The sequence below is a fragment of the Solea senegalensis genome, linkage group LG2, assembly GCF_019176455.1.
Source record: "Solea senegalensis isolate Sse05_10M linkage group LG2, IFAPA_SoseM_1, whole genome shotgun sequence".
NCBI lineage: Eukaryota > Metazoa > Chordata > Actinopteri > Pleuronectiformes > Soleidae > Solea > Solea senegalensis.
The window spans coordinates 15,645,107-15,670,091 of record NC_058022.1 but is presented as its reverse complement, the minus strand read 5'-3'; the positions used below and the strand labels follow the sequence as shown (position 1 = coordinate 15,670,091).

General features: G+C 39.9%; 2 protein-coding genes across 2 annotated transcripts; one reads left to right on the top strand and one right to left on the bottom strand.

The window, feature by feature from the left end:
* Nucleotides 1–1,151: 1,151 nt before the first annotated feature.
* Nucleotides 1,152–14,870, bottom strand: mospd2 (motile sperm domain containing 2). The gene is made up of 15 exons (XM_044013631.1): nucleotides 14,663–14,870; nucleotides 14,491–14,548; nucleotides 13,807–13,962; nucleotides 12,636–12,722; nucleotides 12,369–12,523; nucleotides 11,143–11,203; nucleotides 10,974–11,012; nucleotides 10,748–10,872; nucleotides 10,428–10,601; nucleotides 6,454–6,569; nucleotides 3,608–3,701; nucleotides 3,151–3,247; nucleotides 2,591–2,711; nucleotides 2,375–2,477; nucleotides 1,152–1,709 (listed from the first exon to the last, which is right to left on the bottom strand). Exons 1-15 carry the CDS (start codon nucleotides 14,693–14,695, stop codon nucleotides 1,557–1,559), a joined length of 1,572 nt encoding a protein of 523 aa, XP_043869566.1. The 5' UTR covers nucleotides 14,696–14,870; the 3' UTR covers nucleotides 1,152–1,556.
* A 28-nt stretch (nucleotides 14,871–14,898) lies between these two features.
* On the top strand, nucleotides 14,899–23,193 carry fancb (FA complementation group B). Its single transcript, XM_044013616.1, has 8 exons — nucleotides 14,899–16,130; nucleotides 16,337–16,492; nucleotides 16,917–17,003; nucleotides 17,243–17,371; nucleotides 18,179–18,351; nucleotides 19,316–19,743; nucleotides 19,826–20,066; nucleotides 20,867–23,193. Exons 1-8 carry the CDS (start codon nucleotides 15,240–15,242, stop codon nucleotides 21,276–21,278), a joined length of 2,517 nt encoding a protein of 838 aa, XP_043869551.1. The 5' UTR covers nucleotides 14,899–15,239; the 3' UTR covers nucleotides 21,279–23,193.
* The last annotated feature ends 1,792 nt before the right edge of the window (nucleotides 23,194–24,985 follow it).

Genomic DNA, 24,985 nt, shown 5'->3' with positions numbered 1-24,985 from the left:
GTCCCAATTTGCCACTTAAACTAAATCATTGTCCCCTCAAACATCGCACGAGTGCAGGGGGGGGCAGCCTCACGTTGAGCCACGCTTCGATTTAACTGGTGTGTAATGTTAAATCAATACTGTGGAGGAGCTTCTAACTCCAGAGGCGGCTGGTAAAAAGATACAGAGGTGGTACTGCCAGTAATTAGCCACACACCTTGACAATCAGGTGAGACAAGTCTGTCTGGAAATGACAGTCACATGACTGCTGAAATAATTTTCCACTTCAGCCGATCTTGTGTATCTGAACAACCGTCCAGGTTCAGTCAGGATTTCTGAGTCGCTCTCACATGCACTTATAAATCCACCCACCTCCGTGTGATACCAAAAGCTTTTACTTTCAGTCTCTAGAGAAAAACACTCCATTAACCCTCGTCCTCTTTCAGTTCACAGGCACTTACTGCCCAAATAGTGCAAAATGCCTTTCTTACCGAGGGTTTAAGTGAAACACACATGTGCACGGTTTACAGCCAATGCAGACTTTTTTCTTTGAAATGATCCTTTTCCTTCTACAAGCAGCTTTTAATGGAGGGGTTTACTACAAAGTGGGGAGGGTGACCACGAGAATATGCACCGTTTAAAATCAAGTTCAGCGTAGGATTAGTTTACTCATTATACAAATCTTTCTAATCATCCTTTCAGTGCGAGCAGTCACCACCTACTACAGAAAACAAGCAACAAATGCAGCAGCCAGCCCTTCTGTGCAACTAATAACAAAACTGTAATCAGTCCTCCTTTTGCGGCTGCTCGTGTCCTGATTGCTGTGGGCTGGATCTTGTTATAGATATCAGTGCCTTCCCACTAAGCTACGACTGAGTTGAGCCACATCCTTGTACTCGCCAGTAATTGCTTTGGTATTTTTAGTTTGCAAGAGTCGGGGTAATTAAAACAAATGTAGGAGACGGTGGAGACATTGACGATCAAGATCCCCTGTGGCTCCTTGGTCTGAGTGCGGCAAAGTTTAGTTACGTAGGTCATACACGACAGTGTTTTCAATTAGATACCGCTAGCAAAAACTTCAAAATGTGTAAACGCTCGGTTTTCTGCTACACGTTTACTTATTTACATAAGAAGAAAATCAAACTGTGAAAAGAAATAAGTTGGAAAAAAAGTTTATTTTATATATTCTGTCGATTTATTTAATGTAAAAATTGTACATTGTGATCCAAAAAATAACTAATATTTCCTAAATAGCGCAATAAATAGCCATTTATCTTTACATGATCGTTTTTTTAAAAAAATACATGAATTATAGATATCACTCAGATATCACTGACAACAGTGTCTCTGTTACAGAAACAGTCAAGTACTTAGTAAAGAGACAAGTACAGTCTCTTCAGTTAAAAGCTCAGTGACGACTCACATGTCCCTAACGTCAGCACTCCTCCTCCTCCTCTATGACAGCAGGCTGTAGGGAGGCCGTGAATGATGACCGTCCCTCAGGTGGTCAGCTGTGGCCCCGCTGGAAACATCTGTGTCTGCTGTCGACTGATGCAGGCAGAGGGAGACGTGGCACGTCAAGACGGCTGCTGGGTCGCGCTCAGCAGGTGGAGACACAGCAGGTTCAGCACCACGAGGACCAGCACGAGCCCAGTGAGAACCTTCTGCAGCCACAGACTCGTGTTCAGCTTCTGCTCCAGCCGTGAGTTGTAGGCCATCATTCGCATGAGCTGGTGCGGGAAACAGAAACAAAACAATCCCCACATGACTCACTGTTTCTTTTCACTCATCATAGACACACGTCAGGCTATTAAGAGTTGTTTAGGACAATAAAGGAATAGTTTTGGAAACACAGGAACCTGGAGCGAGAAGACAATTAGCTTTGCTTAGCATAAAATTTGGAAGCAAGAAGAAACTACCACACTAGCTTTAACAAAATAAAAAAAAATGAGAGCACATTTAAAATATATTAAAGGTCCAGTCTGTAACACTTAGGGGACAGAAATTGAATTCAATAGCCATAAGTACGTTTGCATGAGTCTATATTCACTTTTAAATAAAAAATAATTTGGTTTTCATAGCGTTAGAATGCAGCCCACACCAGCCACAGTGTGTGTTTTGCATTTTGAAGAGGAAGTTTACTACGCAATTAAAGAAGAACAACATGCTGTCTTGTAAGACCACTGTAGTTTCTTCACAGGCTTGGTAAAGAGAAGGTGAGAGGACGAGTCCTCTGCTCACTACACTCTGCAGTCTCAACATTAGATGTCAATAAACCTTACACACTGGAATTTAACTTTAACATGTCTTTCTTATTGGTGCATTTCAGATGAGATTGAGGATGATGCATGCCCACCCAAGTACTAGGTTTCCCCTTTAAACAGACCCAACTCACCACTGTGTCTAATTCAGTCTGCCCGCTGGTCCCTGTATCCAAAGGACTGTCCCTGAGAGATCCCGCTGTTGTTTTAATGCTCTGCAGAACATGGCAACGTAATCTGTGGGAACATTACAGTATATTGATTCATGAGGAGTCCACCGTCACAACTGTGATAACAACTGTACACAAAGAAGACATCACCATCGGGTTTAAATACAGAGGTGTGTGTACCTGTGTTCCATGATCTTGGCTTTTGGTACTTCTTTCCAGAACTGTGCAAGTTCTTGTGATCCGGCATTGTCCATCTCAGCAGCCATGACCAAAAATCTGTCCTGTGGTGAGGCCTGAGATCCTGCAAATTAAGAGAGACGTTGTTGCTGCTTTAAATGCTTGATGAATAGCCTACTTTTTGTGATTAAAAAAAGTAGCTTTGAATGCAAAATACAAATAAACCAATATTTATTCAGTAAATATGAGAGAAGGATTTAAGCTGCAAACCAACTAAAGCAGCTGCTTCAAAAACCGAGGGTCTACATGAAGAAGTGTTCGAGCTGGAGTATTGAAAAGAAGCACCACAGCAAAATCTACAGCAAAAAAAACAACAACACTCAAGTGCTGCTTCTTTTGAGCAACGTGGAGAATAACATGCAGCTAACACGTTAGAGCTCAAAGGCCTCAAAATATTTTTTCTCAAACAGTATTTCCTGTGTCGTCTGATAGTTTGTTTTCAGCCTCTCACTTTGAGAGAGTAACATATGCTTTGGTTCTGCATTTGAAAACAAGCAAAGTACCTCCATGTAAGGACACCACTATGTCCACTGATGCTCCAGGCTCACAACAGCTGCTACTGGGCTTCACTCTGTACTTCTCAGGTGCTGTGGTCCGTACCTGCAGAAACACCACATTCACCTTGAAGAAATCTTTTGATCGACGAGTTAATTTACTAATAAAGTCCACGAGATAGGTCACACACAGGTCAAGTTGACATCAATACAAAACCAAAGAGGAATTCAGTATAATGACAATGAATACAATAAAATCCTCACTCTTAAAGTGAATATCTTCACAAAAGATTCCACTGACAATTACTCATCCACATTCCACATTCCAGTTCAATTAGCAGAATCAAACAATGGCATCATATAATTATCATTATTTTATATTCGCAGCAATCATTGTGTCAACCCAGACATCCTTCGCTAACGAGTGCCCGAGTTGGCACAAGCATGCGAGTGTCTTCACACCCACCTTGAAGGCCACTTGATTTTTGGTCACATTGTCCAGGATAATGAGACATTTCTTCTCAGTCTCTCCCGAACCAAAGCTGAGCTCCTCCGCAGGGCTGAAAAAAGAAAAGAAAAAGAAGAAAAAAAATACTGTCACAGGAAATGGATAGAATTGCAGAGATGTTGGTCTTGAGCACATCACAGTAATTCTGTGCCATAAAACGTCTATGTGTGCACTCCAGAACTCCCACTTAAGTAGCAACACGTGTCTCTGTTTTATACAGCTTATGGATACAAATATGCCTACTGTGATTTATGTGCCCTGCCGTCTGTGTGGGCTACTATCATTCAGGGACCTGTTGCTTTTCCTTCTGCACATCACCTAAAATAAGAACCTTAGCGAGTCTTAAATAGAGGACGACGTACTTGCAGGATTCTCTGGTTCTTTTTCTTACACAATAATTACACTGAAGTGTAAAAAACTCTTACAATTCATTATCTGGAAGTGCTGGTGGATGCGTTGTGGCAGTTTGATTTAACACCAATTAAATGATCAGAATGGAGTGCAAAAACCACGCATCTTTGATTAATCACTTCAACAGGTAATTGATTTGCACAGCATCTATGTGGCATTGATTGGGGTCACGCAACAGTATAGTAGATGGCACTGTTGCCTTCCTCTGTGGAATGAGCATGTTCTCTCTGTGTGCCATAGGTGTGAATGTGAGAGTGGGTGGTTGTTTGTCTCTTTATGTTTGCCTTGCAATGGACTGGAGACCCGTCCAGGGCACACCCTGCCTTCCACCCTATGCCACCTTGTATTGGCTCCAGCATCCCCCACGACCCTACATGTGGAGTGAGTGAGAGTGTTATGCTTGATGATAGTGCTGACCTGAGTTCACATAATGTGGTTTGCTGATTACTTGTGTACTTAAGTTCAGTAAAACCCAGCTGAGCTTCCTTTAAGAGGGGAGGGGCAAGGGAAATATCAATAAAACTCTCAAAGACTTTGCCAGCAGTATGTAGACGTGTATATGACTGGGTGACAGCAGCGGACACGGTGTGCATCAGTAACGGACCGAGAAAGAGCTTAAACACCTGTAAACTATCTGTGCTGAAGCACGAAGACCAAATTAGACGATACGTGTCCATGCTGTTTGTGACGTGCAGTTGTAATTATCTGGCAGTGCACTTATCCCTGTCGTTTGTTTTATGCAAGACAAACAGTATGTGCATGTAAGCAGACCGGCTGCTCTACATCCTCCCAATACAGAACATCATTACCCATCAACCTATTGGCTTTTAATATCTATAGATGGGGAATACATTTCATTAATTCAATAAATTAATGCAAAACATAAAATTCTTCGTCGTCTTAAACTCTAGAATCCTTTTGTGTCTCACAAACTTGACGCCCTGAATGAACATTTATAATTGGCTATGAGTCATGTGTAATCGATTCAGTCAGTTTTTGTAAACACTGAGCGCTTTGACAAACATAAACTGGTAAATGGATGTCTTATATATGTCCAAAAGTTCTTTATGATGCAATTTAGTTATGCTTCATTTTTGTTTTTCATGTCCGTATGTGTTCTTTTCTCCGATAAAACAGCTTTAGAGTCTTTAGCGTCTGTCATTTACTGGAGCTCAGCGGGAGTATTCTAACTCTGGAAACCTTTGGCGAACATGAGATCAAAGCCCACTACTCCCTTTAAAAGCCCCCAGCCTTGAATTAAGGCTAACACAGCTCAGAAACATAATTGTATTTAAGGCTCATTTAAATCTGTTTATCAGTATTATTCACAGCCCACAGCTGTCAAAGTTCTCACATCAAAGCTTTTACTTTACACAGAAAAAAGACTCCAACATATATTAGTCATGAAGATGAGCAGTAACTTCACACACTGTATGGATTCGATGTAGCCCAAGATCCAAACACATCGTGTCTGTGATCCCTCCTCTGCGTTACACTGCTTTTGAAGTTGATCATTGGCTAGAACCTCTCGCTGATTACCGTGGCACCATTAAAAATTAACACCACCAGCTCATTTCTACTTAATGAACAATTGATTGGTAGCATCCTTAATTCCAGCCAGCGTGTGACCAGATCAATTGAGCTATAAAGGGACAAACACATCAATAATGACTTTCTGCTTTAAGCCGATACACAAAGAGAACACCTTAGTCGATATGTACAAGGCAATTTAAAAGTCTTATTGCGAGTGGCTTTAACACGCACATGCATTCACTTGCAAGTTTATATTAAGTCTATATGTACTGCACATTTATAGAGATTTGGTGTAAAGTCAGCCACCGTGCATCACCTAAACAAGCTTTGAGGTGTCTTGTACCATTGCTGGGAACAAAGAATGATTCCTGTTGAGTGAATAAACCCTCAGTTCCTGTATTAACTAGTCATCCTGGCTTCAAGCCTTTTTGTATCTCAAACACAAACAATCTAATAGCAGTGATGGAGTTAATTTGTCTGGTCAGCCATAAAAAAAATGCGATCCATAGTGAGTTTTCATCCCCAGAATCATATTTCTCCAAGCTTAATGAACAGAAAGCCAAAGGTAGCAGTTGTTATTGTACCTCAAAGAGTATTCACAGTTCCGTCTATCAGTGTCATCTGCGCTCCAGGGTTTTGAAAAGACCTTTTCAGTTTCATTTAGGCACGTTAATTTGAAGGCTCACATTTGAAATGTGCCTTGTTTTGAGAGGTTCTATTCATTTTTGGCATCAATAAAGCTTTAGGAAGCTGAAGAAATTATTTTCTTTACTTCTCTACATAGAACATGGCCATGATAAGTTTTAGGTAACAGATAGATGAGTCAAAGATAAGATGGAGATATGAGCAGGGTGACATACCTAACATCCAGCAATGGGCCTTTAAAGGTGGTCAGTGGCTTTCTAGCTCCTTTGGTCCTAGCACTGTCTCCTTTATCATTTTCCTCTGCCTTCACATTGTCATCCAGGAAATTCACCTGAAACAACAAAGACCCCTTGATTAGAAACTGTATACTATCAGTGTAATCACATGACCCTTATTTAGTTCCTTTTATGAAAACCATCCAGCAAAAGTCATCAGTTATTGAAGCCCTTGACTGTCATATAGAATGATTAATCAGCAATTCATGGGATATAATGGTATAATGTGTCAATAAAATAAGTTCTTTCTCCAAAAAATGGTTTTTTTTTTCTTTTTCCTTGACCCACGTGATTTTTACAACAGGCAGCATGTTCATTCGAAAATGCAGAACAAAATAAACCGCAGACTCATGACTTCTGACAAAAATAACCTTGGTCGAAAGTATTTCAACCAGGTCAAAGGTCATGGATAAACCATCACTTCAGCACAACTTCTGTAAACCTTGCCCCAGATCATCTGCAGGCAGACCACATGACCGTATATCATCTAAGGAAACAGAAATTGAGAAACCTCTGTATTAGTGTTTTTTCTCATGGGTAAAGTTGGTGATTTGGGAATATTGATGCTTTCACATTGAGGACGGCAACCCGTGTGTAATCACATGCAAGATCATGAGTAGAATGGAGGGAAGAAGGGCAAAGGGGGGGGGGTCAAAGGGAAGTGGACTGTAGACTGAGAAGTGCATGTTATGTAAGTGATAAGTAACAAAACATGTCATCTAAATTTTATGGCTGAAGGTCATACTGCAGCTGCCACAATAAAGACATCAGGAGATAATCAGCCGATGATGAAATGTCTCTATTTATTTGTCATTTTAAAGAGCAAGCTTAACACAATTACGTGATGATGCAAGTGGGAAAAAAAACAAGTAAAATCAAGTTCAAATTGTAAAAAAAATAAACCTTGAAATACTAGATTGTTTTACACAAATTGGTAAGACAAACAATAGTGCCATTATTGTCAAATGTTTACACAAGATTACATTATTGATTAACAAAGAGCAAAATCAATTAACACTGAAAAACACAATTAATTAAAAAGCACAATCAAGTACAATGCAATAAAAAAAGACCATAATAAACACATCTACAGTTAGATAATGTCTTAATAGTTTCTAAGCATTTTGCAAAATGGAAAGACAAAAAGAACAAAAAAAATGTCATCATTCTATATGAAATGTTAGAGAAATGAAATGCTCACAATGAGGAGTGTTGATTTATTCGGAATAAATACATAATTAAAATAAAAAGTCACAACCCCCAGTTGTCTACGTGATAAGCAATCTCCAGGATCACCAGTGTTAGTAAATAAGGCACAGGAGGGCTTTTATTAAAAACTTGCCTCAAAGGCAAGCATGGTTTAGTGCTAAAGTAGTCTACTGTAATCTAACAGTAATTATCTTGGTAGTTTAGTTAGAATCTGAAATAATAAAAGAAATGTTAACGGTAGTAGTGATGAGCTTTCTGCCCATTTCAGCTATAATTCAACTGAAATGAGTTCTTCACTTGGTTCAGTATTTACACACTAGTGTGTAAGATGTAGGCTATCCATCATTTAGCCTATATCCTTTGTTAAGACATCTTTGTCTTTTGTGGTTTTTAAAAACATGTTTAGTTTAGAGGATGAAATTCAAATATTAAGTCCAGCATAGGTCAAGGAATGACAAATGTCAAAGGGTTGGCGAGGACATCAGTCGACTGCGAGGGAGGTGCACTCACAAAAAGGTTTGAAACATGTGAGTGCACCTGCCTTTCCAGCCTGTAGAAATCATCCGGACACAAAGCGCCTTGTGTGGGTGTGATCCTACACTGCCTTACCACCTCCAGCCCTTGTTTCAAAACAGAGAGAGAGGCAATTAGCTTTCTGGAGCCATCACATTTTTAGCACAGTGCTGCCTGGAACCGAAGAAGAATTCAGGTCAGGATGGGTGGTCGTGGTGGTGAAGGCAGAGAGTCTCTTGTTTTTCTGAGAAAATGGGATCAGCTCAGGAGCAGGGCTTGACGTGAAGACTGGCTGGCAAGTTATTACAGAGGTTTAATCACAGCAAAGGCTATGAGCTAATCTCGCTCATCTCATCGAATCACTGAAAAACTATGTGCATGTTTGTTAAGTTACTATGATGGTCTTAGCTAGTAGATTACAGAAAAGTGTTGAATAAACAGGCATATGGCCAAACCTATGTTGTTTTTAATGCTATATGATTCACCATTCAAAGTTACAGTTTATAGAAAAGACTGCTGATTACTGCTATTACCTCGCCTTGGTTATTCCTCAACAACCCATTTACTTGTATTCAGGATTAATAATACAATTACTTACAATACATTATACCTCGCTCAGTGTGTGTGTGTGGACTTTCAAGATGTTCTTCCTCCTCCTCCTCCTCCTCCCCAGAGCTGACTCAGAAGTGTTGATATATAGCCTGACACCTCAGGGAACTGTAGCGCTCGTTATAATACAGTTATACAAAGGTTTAGTGTCTGGAGATGAAATTAATCCTTTTGCTCCAATATAGAGCTTTGCCCCTTTTCTCTGTGGTTATGCAGGGCAAGCGCAACCCTACTGTGACCAAACAGGTGCCAGAAATGGTGTGAAGTGATACTGTATTTATATTATATGACAATAAGAACCTTGGCAAACCTGAAATGTGTGACTGTACAGTATTGTTCAGGCTAAATGACAGATTTACATGCCTCTACTTTGTCGTTTTTTAAATCTCTTGTGCATGACCATTATGTTATTTGTTGAAGAACACCATTTGTTTGTTAGGGATTAGGAGGCTCAATGGGTGACACAGTACTGCTAGGTGTTTACTGTAGAAGGAATTTTAGTTCTATAGACTTGATATTTATTAATCCTCACATTAAATATGGTTTAAATCCAAGTTTGTGATTCTCTGATAGGAAAGGGCAAAATATTTGTAAATAAAAGCTTCAATAGTAAACCCCAATAATCCAAATATAATTCATACCGATGGTTGAAGACAAGATGTGTAATAGGCATATCCTGAGATGACTTCTTTAATACCAGCCATCTATATACATGCAGGCTTCTTTTGCATGCTCCTAGCTAGAAAATAAGCCAAATAGATTATGAAGTGAGGGTTGCTCTAGTATGGAAGAGAATATGTGACATTAGCTACATTTCTACTGCAAAGTAGGTGCAATTCATAGACATCAGAGTGAACAGGAGGCAATGGGTGCTGCAAAGATGAATCCTGTATCTCCTGAGGGGGAAACAGAAATCCAGCAAGAGCAGGGAAAAGCTTAAGTAACAGACTTGACAAGCTCTGTGGATCATATGAGAAGCTGGGAAGATGAGGGGAGCAGTGTGCTGACTGTGGTGCATGGGTTTTGCTGGCAGAGTTTAATTGCAACCAAAGACATTTGGAGTCACCTTCACACAGACAATGAGCAAGAGCTTAACGTCTATCAAATCCAGACACTGCTTGCCACTTAATTCACAGTTGTCTTGACAGAGCGGCCTGATTATATGGTGTAATCACGGGCTCAATTTAAAAAAAATTAGGAAAGAGAGCACACAAGGAATCTTTGACCATACGACATCTAATTTAAGGAGGACACCACTGCAAGAAATGCCCAGAATCAGAATGGCTCTCGGCTCAATCAGTCTCAGCTTATGCCACACATAAGTGTAACTGCAACCAACTGTAATTGTTTTGACATCAGCAATACTTGCTCACGTCCACTTTTCATACATATCCAGATGACAATGAACTCATGTAAAGAACCCACATGTGTCCTACCAAAGCGGATACACAACACACAGGAAACAGTCCTACTCTATGTTGTGTTGAAAATAAATAATTAATTTTTTTAATGCATCTAATTTCTGAAAGCTGCTAGTAATAGTAGGATGTGGCATGAGATTTAATAAAGGAAAGAAAATGTACCTTCTTGGGCTTCACTGCAATCTCAGAGTTGAAACTGGACTCAAGCGCATCTTTGCTCTCCATTTCACCCTCTTTGCTCTCCGTGTCATCCTCACTAACAATGGGCCCATTTTCACAGATGGGTGTTTGGAAGTCATCATCAGGAAGAGGTGGGTAGCTATACTTGAAGGGATCCTGGGGTGATGTCAGATAAGTTCAGTCAATATTACAAAGTCAGTGCAGCATAAAAAGTACTCAATGTAACAAAAGTGGGTCTTTAAATCATTCCATTTCTACATTAAATATTACCAGACTCATGACTACTTCGAGGAACTACATACCGTTCCACCCATGTGGAGTGGCAGGTACTCGGGGCCAATAAATGTCTGGACCTCAGATCTGGATGCAAATTTCAGTTTGCTGATTGCCTCGGGGCCCAGCCACGACCTCACAATCTTCCATGCAGCTGAAATAAAATAATGTTTGACATATGAATAGATAGGTTACCAATGGACATAAAACATACACATTTGTATGGAGTGTTTGAGAGGACAGACTCAGTCTTACCATTCATGATCCAAGGCATATCCACAATGATCATTTTGGCTGAAATGGTGAGTGAAGACAATTTAATATCATTGGTTTGACTTAAACATAACTGAAAATGACTATAAGTAAATGTAACATACTGGATAAATGTTAATTGTATTGTGTTTTTATAACATTTATTACTTACACAAAAACTTTGGATAGTATACTTTGAAGCAATTAATAACATACTTCACAAACTCCATGTCCTGAAAAACAGAGGGGGAGACAGTGATTTAAAAAGTACAACAAAACAGAAGAGTTCAAAAAGAGGCTTTATGGATTTTCAGCACCTTTTCCCACCTAACAGACACGAGATGTGACGTGACCTACTTCACACAAAAAGAAAATAGATAACAGCCTTTGCGTGACCGCTGCTTTAGGACTGAATAATATTTTCGGTAAACAACTTGAGAATATCATTTGGCTTGTTTTCCACTTTTATTTTGATGGTCACTATTAACAAAACAGATGATATGCTGCAGTATTGTTTTAAGTATATGATTTAACTACCTAAAAAAAGAAATACCCTTCTGATCAAAACAGAATTAAATCAACATAATCAATATCTTATCACAGCTGAGAGATAGCATTCATCACATTAAGAAAGTGGATAGATAGGTGAATGTTTCTGCTATGCTTTAAAGTCCAATATGATAAATGTTTTGACTGCTATATAAGACCAAAAGCCAATGTGTCAACAGAGGCAGCCCTTATATCCTGACTGGGCTTCATAATTGACTAGAAGCCTTGTTGCTATGCAGGAGCCTTACTCCTGAGCATTAATGAGATCATACTGGGAGCTCTTACTCTAGCTCCTACTGTGGTTCAACAAGCCTCAATACGGCTGCTTTCAATACTGATCTTCTAATCTATTCATTTCATATTTGGGTTGCGACGCTCTTCATCCTTCCTACCTTGGTTTATTTTTATCTAATTGAGTCACTTCTGCAGGAGAGAGCAGAGCCAAGCAAATTCTCTCTGACAGAAAATGCCATCAAGGAGCTAACGCCTGTGACACAGTGAGTTTACGGATTAGGCAACCCACTCGAATTGACCAATTGGATTTAAAGGTTACTTTAATCTCTAAAGAGCAAAACCTTTAAGGGTTATCAGTCCCTGCAAGTTCACAGCTAAAACTGCAAGAGATATAAGGACACTTAACAGCATTTCTATCACAGGAACGACATTATCGTTTATTAAAAATATACGTGTATAAGAGTGAAGTGAATTAAATGGAAATTAAAATATGGTTGAAGAACTCAAATAAAACATTAAATAACAATAAATGTGTTTTAAAAGAAAAAAAGTTGAAATCATACAATTACATTTTTATACCCCACCACCACTGAAAAAACAGCATTATGGACTTACTATATTGCTGAGGCCAGACTCACTCATGTCAAATACAACGGTTAGTGGCATCCCAGGTTCTCTATTTGCATACCGCTCCAACCAGAAGGCAACATACTTCTTCTTGTCAAGAATTGTTTTTGTATCCTTGACATGTAGCTTGACTTTAAACCAAACTAAACACAAGAAACAAAATTTTAGATACCCAAACACTTGATATCTATTTTCTTTGGTTTGGTTGGTTGTCTGAAGTAAGTTTGTTTAAAAAAAAACAAAAAATGTACATACAGAGCTTGTTGCCCTCTTTGTCATAGCCATGGAGGTAAACAGCACCCGTCTCAAACATCCACCTAGGGATGGAGCTCTCAGTAAGATCTGAAAATAGAGGCAGACATTACATAGTTAACTGATGTTCTTCAAGCATGTGTTGCACAAGGGTAGATATCATTTTTAAGGTACACAGCTTCACACAGTTTTGAGCTAATAAACAATAATACAAATACAACTCCCCTGAATTCTAAAGATGTAAATATGCCAAATTCACAAAACAACTAATGAAACTAACTAAAGTTAATGACCCTAAACTGCCACCAAGGGTGGAAAAACCTAGGGACTCCCACACCAAAGTCCGAACTGAAGAAGTCTTTTGGATAAGAGGTGAAACATTTACAAGAACCTGACAGAGATCCAGTTGTCTTTGTTTTTGGCACTTAAAGACGACCATGACCTGGATGTCTGAGAACCGTCACAGACCTAAAGCAACTGTGAGATAAATTATATTTTGCTGAATGAAAGACAAATCAACAGTAAACAATCAAGACTAATTCCTCAGAAAACCAAAACAGAGGTGGCTGTTTTCTCAGGGTCAGTCTATGCATAGAGATATGGGTGTTTAACACACAATGACACTCTGTGTGGATTCAACCCAGAGCAACACAAAGTCAACCAGTGATGTGTGGGTTGCTATCTGACACACAACTTAATATGCTAATGTAAACATCTGTTGTTGTGTATTGTTTTAATTCTGGGTATTTATGAAGTTGTGATTGCTTTTTTAATTTTCTTTTTATTCTGTTATCAGCTGCTTGTACACTATTTCTGACAATATTAAATGTTCATTATTTAGAGATGTCTGCACACCTACGCACACCCACAACAAAAAGCAGTATGAAGAGGGTCATGGTGGCTAACACTGAGGCTGCTGCTTCAGGTTCCCAGATGCCAGTCAACTTTTGGATATTCTTACACTTCAACCCCTTAGTTATTGTGGTTGTTTAAATGTTATATAAAGAAACATTTTTAAATACAATAAAAAATAATTAAAAATCAAAACAAAATATACTTTTAGTATTGCGATATAGTACTCGGATATTGTACCATCTAGTACTACGACCAAAACAGACTAAATTACAGGTAATGTGAAATTGTCATATTACAAATGTTCAGCATGACTTCTTACCATTCACACCAAACTCTTTTCTCCACTGAAGACTCTCATCTATCATTTTTAAGGCATCATCGACAACATAGAGTCTCCATGTGATGTAGCCCTCCACCAGAGAATCGTCTGTTTGAAGCCTCTCCACATCTCGGGAGTCATATTTATCAGTTGAATCTGTAAACACAAGATGTATCATCACAAAAACTGAAATACATGGCATTCACATCCACACCCTTTCACTTTCTACAACTGTTAAGAACTCACTTTATGACCTATTCTAAATCATTTTAATGTTCCACGTACCTGCCCAGTGACAAAATGTCCGTTTTGCCCAAATCTGATGCAATGCATCACTTATTGTTTAATACAAAGTTCATGTTTTATTGTACCCTACTACTTTAAAGTCCTGCTGGGCTGACACTGTAGTGAGGCACTGTCAACCACCTGAAGGCCATAACAATATATTAATACGCTGCAATGAGTCTCAATATGTGAAAATACATTACATAGCTCTTTTAACTAGTTGTCTGGTGTGGCTTATTTGGATTCTGATCATGTTGGTCAACATGACGTAAGGTCGCAGTAAGTGAACGGTTAAACCGTCACATTTGAGTTAACGGCAAAATGACAACATTCAAGCATGCTACTGAAGCCAAATGAGCATTTCAAGATAATCTTATCCACAAGGATGATGTGTGTAACCTTGGAGAAACTCGTTCTTGAATCTCTGTCTCGTGTCCTCAATCTTCTTTTCGAGGTCCTGTGGTCAAAACAGAGTTCCTCTAAGTTAGACACGTCTTATAGACGTCCACAGAAATAAATAGTTAAACAGTGTAACATCCGAACTGTGTTATATCAGTCTTAAACACGATACCTGCTCTCCTTCGTGCTGGTCAAGTTCAGCCATATTCAACTGCCCCCCACTTGCAGATCTCTGCCTGTCTGAGTAGTTCCTTGTTGCGCTAGTAGCCACCTAGCTTAGCTTACGAACGTTTCGATGAATCAGTGCCGAGTGAGAAACTCATGCCTTGTAGTCGCCATTTTGGCTCCGACTGTAGCCACGCCTCTCTGCTGTGCCGGTTGTTTTTAGGGAAGAGCGAATGTAAAGTGTGTGGTTTTAGTTAACCGCTAGCCACGCACACCGGTAAGACAGTTTCAATACAGATACGTTCACTCGCTGTATTTCAATATTGTCAACTCACTTTTGTTTACCAACTGTCACCCACAATGCACCTGACCGGAAGCTTCGAATTTGTATTGGCGCGCAGCTGGAACGAGCGAGGCAGTTCAGCGACAGTTGAGTTCTTCCTTGTAAACAAATCTTGTGACTGGGCATGACATGTTTCACTCCGTGTCTGGTATGTGAAATACTAGCCCCTTTTCTTCGCGTTTACGTTAACTCAAGCTGTAAATGTTTAGGTATCTGAACATAACACACACTTCTCTGCATAATGATGGAGATATCGCACCCGGAAAAGCTGTATCGAAATCGCAATCGGGTTTCCTTTTGTGGGAATATAATCTTGTTCGAAGACAGTGGTGAGAGGGGTGAGCTCATATTCTGCAGCCTTTCATTTGAACAGGAGAAAAGCTGGTTTCTGCAGGCAGGGGCTGGAGCAGCTGTCATTGGCAGGAAAACTCAAAGTGTGGAGATTGTAAAATGTAAATGTGTCACTGACTTTCAGAAGAGAGTCACCTCAGCTTGTGTTTTGGTGACACAGAAGAGTGTGAAGAGGGAGCGTTTCAAGTATACTCTGCTTACACTCAACAGCTCTCGCCAACTGGAAACCCGCATTGAGTTTAAATTGCCTTATGAAATAAAAGAGGATGTGTCCATCCTCCAGGGGCCCACAGTGTTATGGAGCCACGCTGGCCATTTATACTATACATCTGTGCAGACAGGAGAGGTGAGACAATTACCTGCATGGTTCTCCAATAGTGTTGTTGGAGAACTCCCCCTCTCAAAAGGACAAACATTTGTTCTTCAGGTGCAAACTGAACACAACCTCTCCGGAAGCCAAACCCCAGGCTATTTTATTCAGAATGGACACGAGTTTGATGGCACCATGATCTTACCTCACCCCTACGTTTGCATCACAAAGTGCATGTTGGTGCTGTCAGCTGACAGAGTAGAAGGGGCCCTGAAATCTGCTGTGGTAATCGCAGCCACTTCTAATCAACAGTTGGTGTATATCCAGAATGGAAAAGTAAAAGAAGTGTGTCCGCTGCCTTTTGAGGGACCAGAAGATATTCTTTTGGTCAATGCTGGTGGGAATGGCTGTCTGTTGGTTGTGTCCTTTCGCCAGGGACATGTTTGTGCTGTGTGGAAGGAGACATTTCAGGTTTGTAAAAAAACATTTGTAGAGTTTCCTAAAGCTATCATGGTTTACGAATTTTAATAAGCCTACTGTATTTCGTGAAACTATTCCCCATCCCCCATTGTTACTGATATTACATCTAAATGCCCCAGAGCTGCTTAACTGTTGTTTGTTGTTTGTTTGTTTTTTTCTAACAATGGCAATAAAGATCTACTCTCCTCTTTTCCCAGATTGCCTCCCACTGGTCAGGTGTCAGCTCTGTCCATGTCGATGACTTCCTGAGATGTGGAACAGACCAGATACTATTGATTTTTAAGGATGGCAGTGTAACAGGGCAGCCACCGGAAAGTTTCCTCATCACTGACCTCTGTGGTATTTTATATTCTGTAAGCCATACCTTGATCAGGGCTGTAATTAATTGCGTTGTATTGTCAAATAATCTATTGATTATTTCATCTCTTAATCCAGGAAATGGTAGAGTGTTTCCCAAACCCCAAAATGAAGATGTCCTCAAATTTCGTGTTTTGACAACAAACATAGATCATTTGTTTACCGTCAAATAGGGTCAGAGAAACCAGACAATATACACATGTAGGGTTAGAAGCTGAAATCTGAGAGCATGTTTTTTTATTTTATTGTAGGGAACCCACTGAAAACAATTAATTTGGCTGTTCAATAATCAATTAATTGACTGACTATTGCAGACCTAACTTGTTATTCACTAGAATATGCTCTTTTCTAGTTGTTTTCATAGTTGCACTACACTTGGTTAAAGTGCAAATGTGACTCATTGGAAATACATGTTTCCAGCGTGGACAGGACACTGGCGCTCCAAAGCAATCTCCTGCACCAGAGAGTAACCTTCTTACTCTTCAAGCCTTGGAGTCCAGACTACAGGTGAGCATCGGTAAACTATCACTGGATCATGTCAGCACAAGGTGTTAATTCACTATTTGAATAACCATATTTCATGTGTAATTTTACCACGTTGTGTTTTTTTTCATTTCTATAAATTATTAATGAATGATGCAGAAGGAAACTGACAGAAGTGTGTTGCAATAATAATATGACCTAAATTGGTAACTCATTGACTGTAAAGTTACCATCAGTTATACTGTATATGATCTGTCTTTCAGAGTGGACTGACCGTTCTTCAGGAGCTTCAAGGAGAAGTGAGAGTGAAGCAAAGAGTCATACAACAGTCCGTCCAAGCCTTGACTGATGTAGTCTCAGACAGAGAAACTGTTCTCACACAGCCTGTGCAGGTACTGTATTTAAATATACAACCAGAACTTTCTGCACTTTATTTGTGTATTGCAGTTAGTTCTGCTTTTAGTGGGCTGAGTGAATACACCAGGGAGAAACATTTGCCCTCTCTCTCATCCTGAGATAGAAAAACAAGAAGTCTTATGACTCAATACTGACGACTTAGAGATTCCCATATTAGCTGTTTTTTTGTTTTTTTTTAAGAGGCAGTATAATATTGTTGATATTGATGTGCCTGTTTTTCAAATCCACAACCTAAAAAACTATGAATTGTATGCACTAATTATAATTTTCAGGGGCAAGCAACGTGTTTTTTTTTTTTTGTTTTTTTTTTCAAAACACTGATGTGTATTTCTTCTAATCCTTCATTTAGTCCCAGCACTTCTCAGCTGTTTGTCAAGTTGTCTTGTTTGAAATGCCTAATTACATGAGACTGGGGCCACGTTGCAAATGCTGCCAAGGGCATTGAGGAAACAAGGCCAAAATGGTGGAAATGAAAACAACATGTCACAACTGTTTTCTTGTCTTCTAGCTTTTTGTGACATGGTGTGATTTGTATCCCTTTGTTCTCACGCTCACAGTAAATGGTGTGAATGGGCCAAACCAAACTTCTATGAGAAGCAGATAAAAATAGTAATGTTACTATACTCTACATCAATTGTATCAGTGCGAAACTGTTTTCAACCTGCATTTTAAAAGTCCAGTAGAGTGCTACCTAAAGGTCCATTGTTTCAAATTGAAATGTCTGTCACTGTTTTCACATATGTGTCATTGCTGAAAAAAAAGTCTTTGCACTTGCTGTGCAGGAAGGCCTCGTTGCTCTGTGGGAGTGTGATGATGAGTCAAAGGATGAGCCCTCGGATGAAAAGATGCAAGACACGCCAGCAGTGTCCTCGAAACCTCACATTGACAAGCTGTGGCATCGCATTGCAGAGGACCGAATAGTTGTGGGATTGATACTGACGACTGACAGCTCTGTGTAAACATGTTTTTTTTTATTTTTATGAAATGAATTTTTCTGCCTAAAAACTGATGATTGTCTGCTTCGTTTCGTGAGGCATCAATCTTAAATGGAGAAAAAGCACAGGTGTTAACGATTATGTTAACAATGGCTCTGTTATGTTCAAGTAGTTGTGTGACAGAGAGCCAGCATACACTCTGACATCGAGGAAGCTAAATGGAACTCAGCCATCATTCATTTTATTATTTACTTAAGTGCTTTTCCTCCCATCACCTGTCAAAATAGCTGCCCAATGAGTCCAGTGAGTCACGTTCTGTAAACGCGTAGCAGGGATTCTTCCAAAATTACAAATGTGATTGATGTCATGTCAAGCATAGGTTCATCTGGTTTAAGTGGACCCAGCTGTGTATGATAAAGATACAGGTGGGAGGTACTGTGTTGACGAACTGCTGGACCTAATAATTGCTGCCTCATTAGATCAGAATTACTGTTGTGTTGCCAGAATCTAATTAATGTGAGGATTTGCTTTGCTATCAATGAGGCCGTTTAAAAAAACCACAAAAAAAAACCACACAACATAAAGCCTTTATCAACAAATATCACAATTTAAGGATGACATTTGCTTCTTTGATTCATTCGATGGTCACCATGGCAACATGTCCTTAATAACTCTCCCAGTTCAGTTAATGGGAACAAGAAGCAACCAGTCTCTTCCATCCACTTGTAAGTGTTTTTAATCTAATGTGGAGGAGATCGACTTCTGGTATGACTGCTTCGAGAGCCTGTGTTTGCTGTTTTGGTTGGTGCACTTGTGCAGCTGGTGTCATTTAGCCACTTGCTGATGTTATTGGTTTTAATCGGTTTACATACAGCCACACATTCATTCACACAAGACTGTCGACTTTTGGTATCTGATTTCCAGTCTGATTGCCCAGTGTCTGTGTGATATCTGATTGTTAGTGATGTTTTATTTTTGTTCCAGACCAGCGGCCAGTGTGAGCTTATCCATCCTGACAGAGACGGGCCAGAGCTCAACGCCCGCAGTCATCCAGACTCAGAGCCAAGTGTTGTGTCTCCCCACACCCTGCCCCTCCTCCTCCTCCACCTCCTTCTCATCCTCTGCCTTCACATTACCAGAGCCTGCAGCCAAAAGAAGCAAGCAGCACAATGCCAGCACACCCAATGAACTCACCACATGCAAAATGGCTGTGACTGCAGTGACCAGGCTGAGTCCTCTGCTGAACTCTGGCTGTGTCAAGTGCCATGTCATGCTTCATTATGTCCAGAGACAAGATACTTTTTCTTTCATGAGCAACCCAACACCAGTTGTCCTGCATTGTGGTCAAGTAGCTGTGGATATCCACAGCGATTTCCAAACCCAATTGCTGAGACAACCCAAACTCAAAGCAGGTAAAGTCACCCATGTCTTGATTTAAGATTTGACACAAGTGTGTGTGGTTATTACAATGTTGTCCTGTCTTTTTGTGCCCAGACGAGGTTAAAGAAGACTTGCTGAGTTTGTTGACACTGCTGGATCGATGGGTTTTCCACATAGACTCACATGATCAGAGCTTGGGTGATATAGATGGCTGGATTCAGAAAAGGGTGGGTTGTGAGAGGATAGATGTGAGCCCTCAGTATCTACTTTTAAATTCTGCGAGACCATCTTCTGTCATGCTACTGCACTGGAATCAGATAAACCCTTTCTGCGGGGAACTGTCCGTCCACTCCAGGTATTTCCTTTTTATTTATTACTGACCTCAGTATTGTAGTTTTTTTGGCCATAGTCATATTACCACATCATGAAGTAAAGCAGTATTCTGTGTGTTCCTGAGACCTAACAGTGATACATAAATAATGATAGTTTTCTGGCTCAATGTGTTCCTATGTCTGTATAAGAACAAACACAAGAGGGAGCCACTCAGAGGAACCTAATGAAATAGGGCTACCAGTAAATATTGCTACCAGGCTCCGAACACCTATGTTTATTCATCTCTCTTTGCCGGTTTAAATCTTGCATGGCTCTAGTGTAGCTCCTTTACCCAGGAATTGCAAGAGTACCTCAGACATGTTGTAAGATTTGGGGGAGATTGCATTTTCCAGTCAGTTGCCCCTTTAAAAAAAAAAAGAAGTCTCCCAATAAGCTTATATTATTTGGGCTCCTTTTGTTTATTACTTTGATTATGAAGCACCCTGACTTGTGTAGGTGGAAGGAAAAAAAAAAACTTCTTTGCCTGCCTAGCTTACCAAAAAGAAGTTAAAATGACCTTTTATAGTCTATGCTCTGAATGTTGTTTTTAAAAAATATTTTTAAACTATAATCTTCCTTTTCATGTGAGATGCTGCTTGTTTTGAGTCAAGTAAATTGTGAGAATGTTACACAGGAGTAGGCAAGGATTTGAGTTCAACGAGGGTGCAGGTCACGTATGTCAAGTATGAAATGACAAATACCTGTACATAAACATGAGGAAACTTCAATAATCAATGTAGTATGTATTAATCTGCACATTTTGACTCTGCTTATCATTTGTAGCCAACTGCAGACGCTTCAGTTCCTGGACTCTCTCTTGGCATACCTCCCTGTGTCCTGTATTGTCCAGCCTGCTAAAGGTACAAGATGGCAATATGCAGCTCATATATTTTCTTTGGCACTGGAGAAAGAGGTGGTGTCACTCAGAGACTGCGTGTCATCGCTTCTGACTGAAACAGAGCAGGAGGGGGACAAAAATGTTACTGGACACGGTGAAACCCCCGAGCCAACTTCTGTAGAGGGGCTACAGAGATGTAGAGAGGTATGGCAGCAGGACAAGAAGAGGATTAGGATGATGTTGAGCCCCCTGGTGGATATGGGGAGGTATCGTCAGCTGATCCAAAGCGTGTGCAAAGTCCAACTGGATGGGGACACGGCAGCTCTCTTAGAAATACAAAGAGCTTTGCTCCATTAATCTGTAGTTACTGCCAAATGTCATTGTAAAATCTTTGCTTTCTCATCGAGCAGTTGGTCTTACTGGGGGGGAAGTCTGTGTGCCTTTATGATTGATTGAATGTTTTGTCAAGTGTAATAACAGACGATAGGTTATCATATCATGTATGTTCTGCACATTTTACCCTTACTGAGGAAAGAGCTCTGCCTGTTGCTGGCCTGACTCTTCTCTGAACCATGCACCTCTCCTGTCAGAAAACCTCTTGGGGTTCATATCTTCTTAGTGCCTGTTGCCACTGCCTGGGATCACCTCCTGGGTTTCACAGCTTGAATGTGACACTGATGCAATAGTGCATCTCTGATCAGCTCGTTCCTCTTGTTCATGTCCCATTAGAGCCGGTGTTCCAAAAGGCTCTTTAAGATCCGTTTGTTGCCGTTGTGTGCTTTTCATTATGAGACGGATACCACTTTCATCCTTGAGTGAGAAACTCTTTGTGTTTATAAATTAAGACACAAATAGACAGTATTACAGAGGCTTATACATTTACTCATGGGTATAGTTAACTGAGGGCTTTTAGTGTTATTTCCACACACTGATCAGTTGGGGGTTTTTTGCCGGTGAAATGATGTAAAGAACTCTGAAGCTGCACAGGCTGTCAATGGGAAATGTCATTTGTCCAAGTAAACATCAAATTGCACTTAAAAGGGCTGAGTCTTTGCTGGGTACATAAAGTCTGGCAGCTTCAGAAGTCGTGTTTACTGAAATGGCTTTTTTGAGTTGTTTTCCTATCCCAGAGGAGGGGGGGGATAAATGAAGATGTGCTTCTCTTTATTTGTTTGTTTGTTCCAGAAATGTGTGTGTGTGTACAGTATAGTTCACACACTCATTCATTCCAAGGAAAAATCAACTCCCCCTCTTCTACACCTTTTAATGTCCGTGCTTCACACTGGACTCACTTCCTCAGTACTCCCCTAAGCAGAGCTGTAACAAAATTACTTCAACATCATATCGTAGTATATAAGCACTATAAAACCATGAAAAATCTTTTTCTTATGTTGTGAAATCTCATCTTTGCACCTCGGTAAGCTTTTTCTGTCCTCCCTGTTCTCCTCTCCTGCCGCCATGCCGACTGGTTGCTCACAGAAACCCTTTTTCTTATTACAGCTTCACACACAGATTCAAATCTCCCCCTCAGTCACAGACCTATGTCACCGCTAGCAACAAAGAAGACTTGTGAATCCCATTTGGTAAATAAAACCAGTAAATGGCCAGTGGCAAAGTCGATCACATGTGGAAAGAAAAGTCATCTGTATTGGTGTTGCCTCAGAGCCCCGTCTGCCACCCAGTGTAAAATATATGTTTTGTCATCCCATTATTGCCTGTGAAGTTCTATTAACTCTGAGTGGTGGAAGTAGGCTGCAGGGTTTCTAACCTTCTCGTCTTAATGGAGAACGAAGATGTCGTGGAATAATAATGTCGGTGTTGTTGTGAAGCATCTCAGACATTTAAACAATTACGTCGAGATGGGATGTTTATGTGACTTGCAGGCAATTTGACAAAATGTGACAAATTGACATATTTGTTCTCTTGTAAATGGAATCCCATTTCTGCCAGAAAAGGAAAAATTAATTTAGAATAAATGAGCTGAATTAGAATATCTTATTTTCATTTACCAAATGAAACATTTAAAATGTAATTCTATGCTATTTTTTGTCATGGCTAACGTTTCATCTATCATACCCACGTTAAAAATAATTAATACTGTTATTGATTGCTTATTATTGATGGATAAATGATGCGCTACATCTCCAGGAGGCATCATGTTAAATCTGGTTCTAATGTAAATTGATTAACCTCTTTGTTTACATGTGAATCAGAGCTTAGGCCTTCGATAATATGAAGCTGAGTCATCCATTAAAGTGAAAGGAACTACGAAGCCATGTTTGTATCGATGCTGAATGACGAGGGCACTGGTCTGGTGTTTGCCTCCCAGTTAACTTATTGATTAGGGTCAGATGATCGTTTTTCCCTCCTCTGGTCCTGGGTCAACCAAACAGAGGAGGAAGACATTGATTATACCTACATAAATGTGCGGTGTACGGTGTAGCTATTGTAATGTATGGCTTAGCAGCGTTTAAGTCAAATGTTACTAACTTTATTCTGCCCTTACACAGGCTGAATTATACTCGGATAGACCTGGCTATATGTGAACTGATTTTTACCATAGTGGTGGAAATGTAGGCTGTTCAAGTTCACTCGCTAACTTCCAACAACATCCAGCTTCCTTCAGCAGATAGTTGTTCAGTTGCTACGGGAAAAAAGTGAAGTTGCACCAAAGTTTTTCAGATTGTGCCACATTTGCAAAAGGCCACTGAAGTTCTTCTTCGTGTATCTCCTGAGGATACAGTTCTTATTTTGAATTCTCAAACACTCCTGAGGATACTTGTAAAGAAAGTGTGCCAACCAACATCCTGTACATAATAGTGCCGTTTCGCATGTGCAGTTTGAACAATGCGATGGAAGCGTCGCCGCGTGAATATTCCCCACAGGAAACTGATTTTGTTATTTACATAATTCTTTTTTTTTTTTTAATGTAGTTCAGTAATGATATCCAGGCATACACTTTAATCAAACCCGTACACCACTGTCCTTAACTTCATTAATGTCCTGCTTTTCCAGTCACATAAGCCCACCCGTTGAGGTGCAGTTGCCATGGCAACCCTGATTTCTTGCCTCGCTCAGACCTCTCAGTGTTGTTTCCCTAAACCTTAATGAATGAGGGAAAGTTGTTTTCCTCTTAAACACACGTTATATGCTGCAAACAATGTTACTTCATTTTTTTTTTATTTTGTTTAATTGCATACAGACCGCTGCACCCTTGCATATTAAAGCAGCAACAAGAACGGATTGTGCCGTGAGGCTGTGATGCTGAGTAGAATAGTCTTTCAATGTGAGGATTAGTATCAATGATTAGTTTATAATCTCTGTGTTTTGAACATTAAAAAAAAGGCTGGATATTTATTCACACAGCCTTTTTTTAAACAAGCCAACCGTGGAGATTTATCTTTAAAACAAATACTTATTAATTATTATTAATCATGGGTTTACCTAATGAAATGAGCTGCATTATTGCTGTAATAACACCATTATATGATATCCAGCTATGAATGAAAGATTCCACAGACAAACAACAAATTTGAACCCAATAGTACAGGTAATAAAATAAGATAAATAAACTCCAGCTTATTAGCTAACCCTACCCCTCTTAACTCAATCAAATCCTCAACAAAAAGGGTCATTTTAAATGAAGAGCTTACAAAGTCAGTGTGGCAGATATATTTGTATTTGTCTGAGCTCACGCGCAGTAATGACAGCTTTAAAGGATTCAGAACAATCCTTTTTTTCACATTATGTGAACACCACACCAGTATTCAACTGGTTGGAGACTCCCAACTGATGGAATCTCTACGCTCGTGTGAAATCCATTATCATGCATTAATGGAAACTCGCTGTCAGATCATATCTGTCACCCCAGGCCGCCCAGTGCTGCATGGCATGTGTCATCACCCTGACTTGCGCGCCTGGCTGGGAACCGAAACTGTGTTTGTCATTTTCTTTGATCTAATCTGCAAGCAGGCGCAAAAAAGCATTTTCATGTGCCTCACTTGATCAGTATTTTTGCTTTTTCTTGAAATGCATCCATCTCTTCATTTTGTCAATGAGACCAA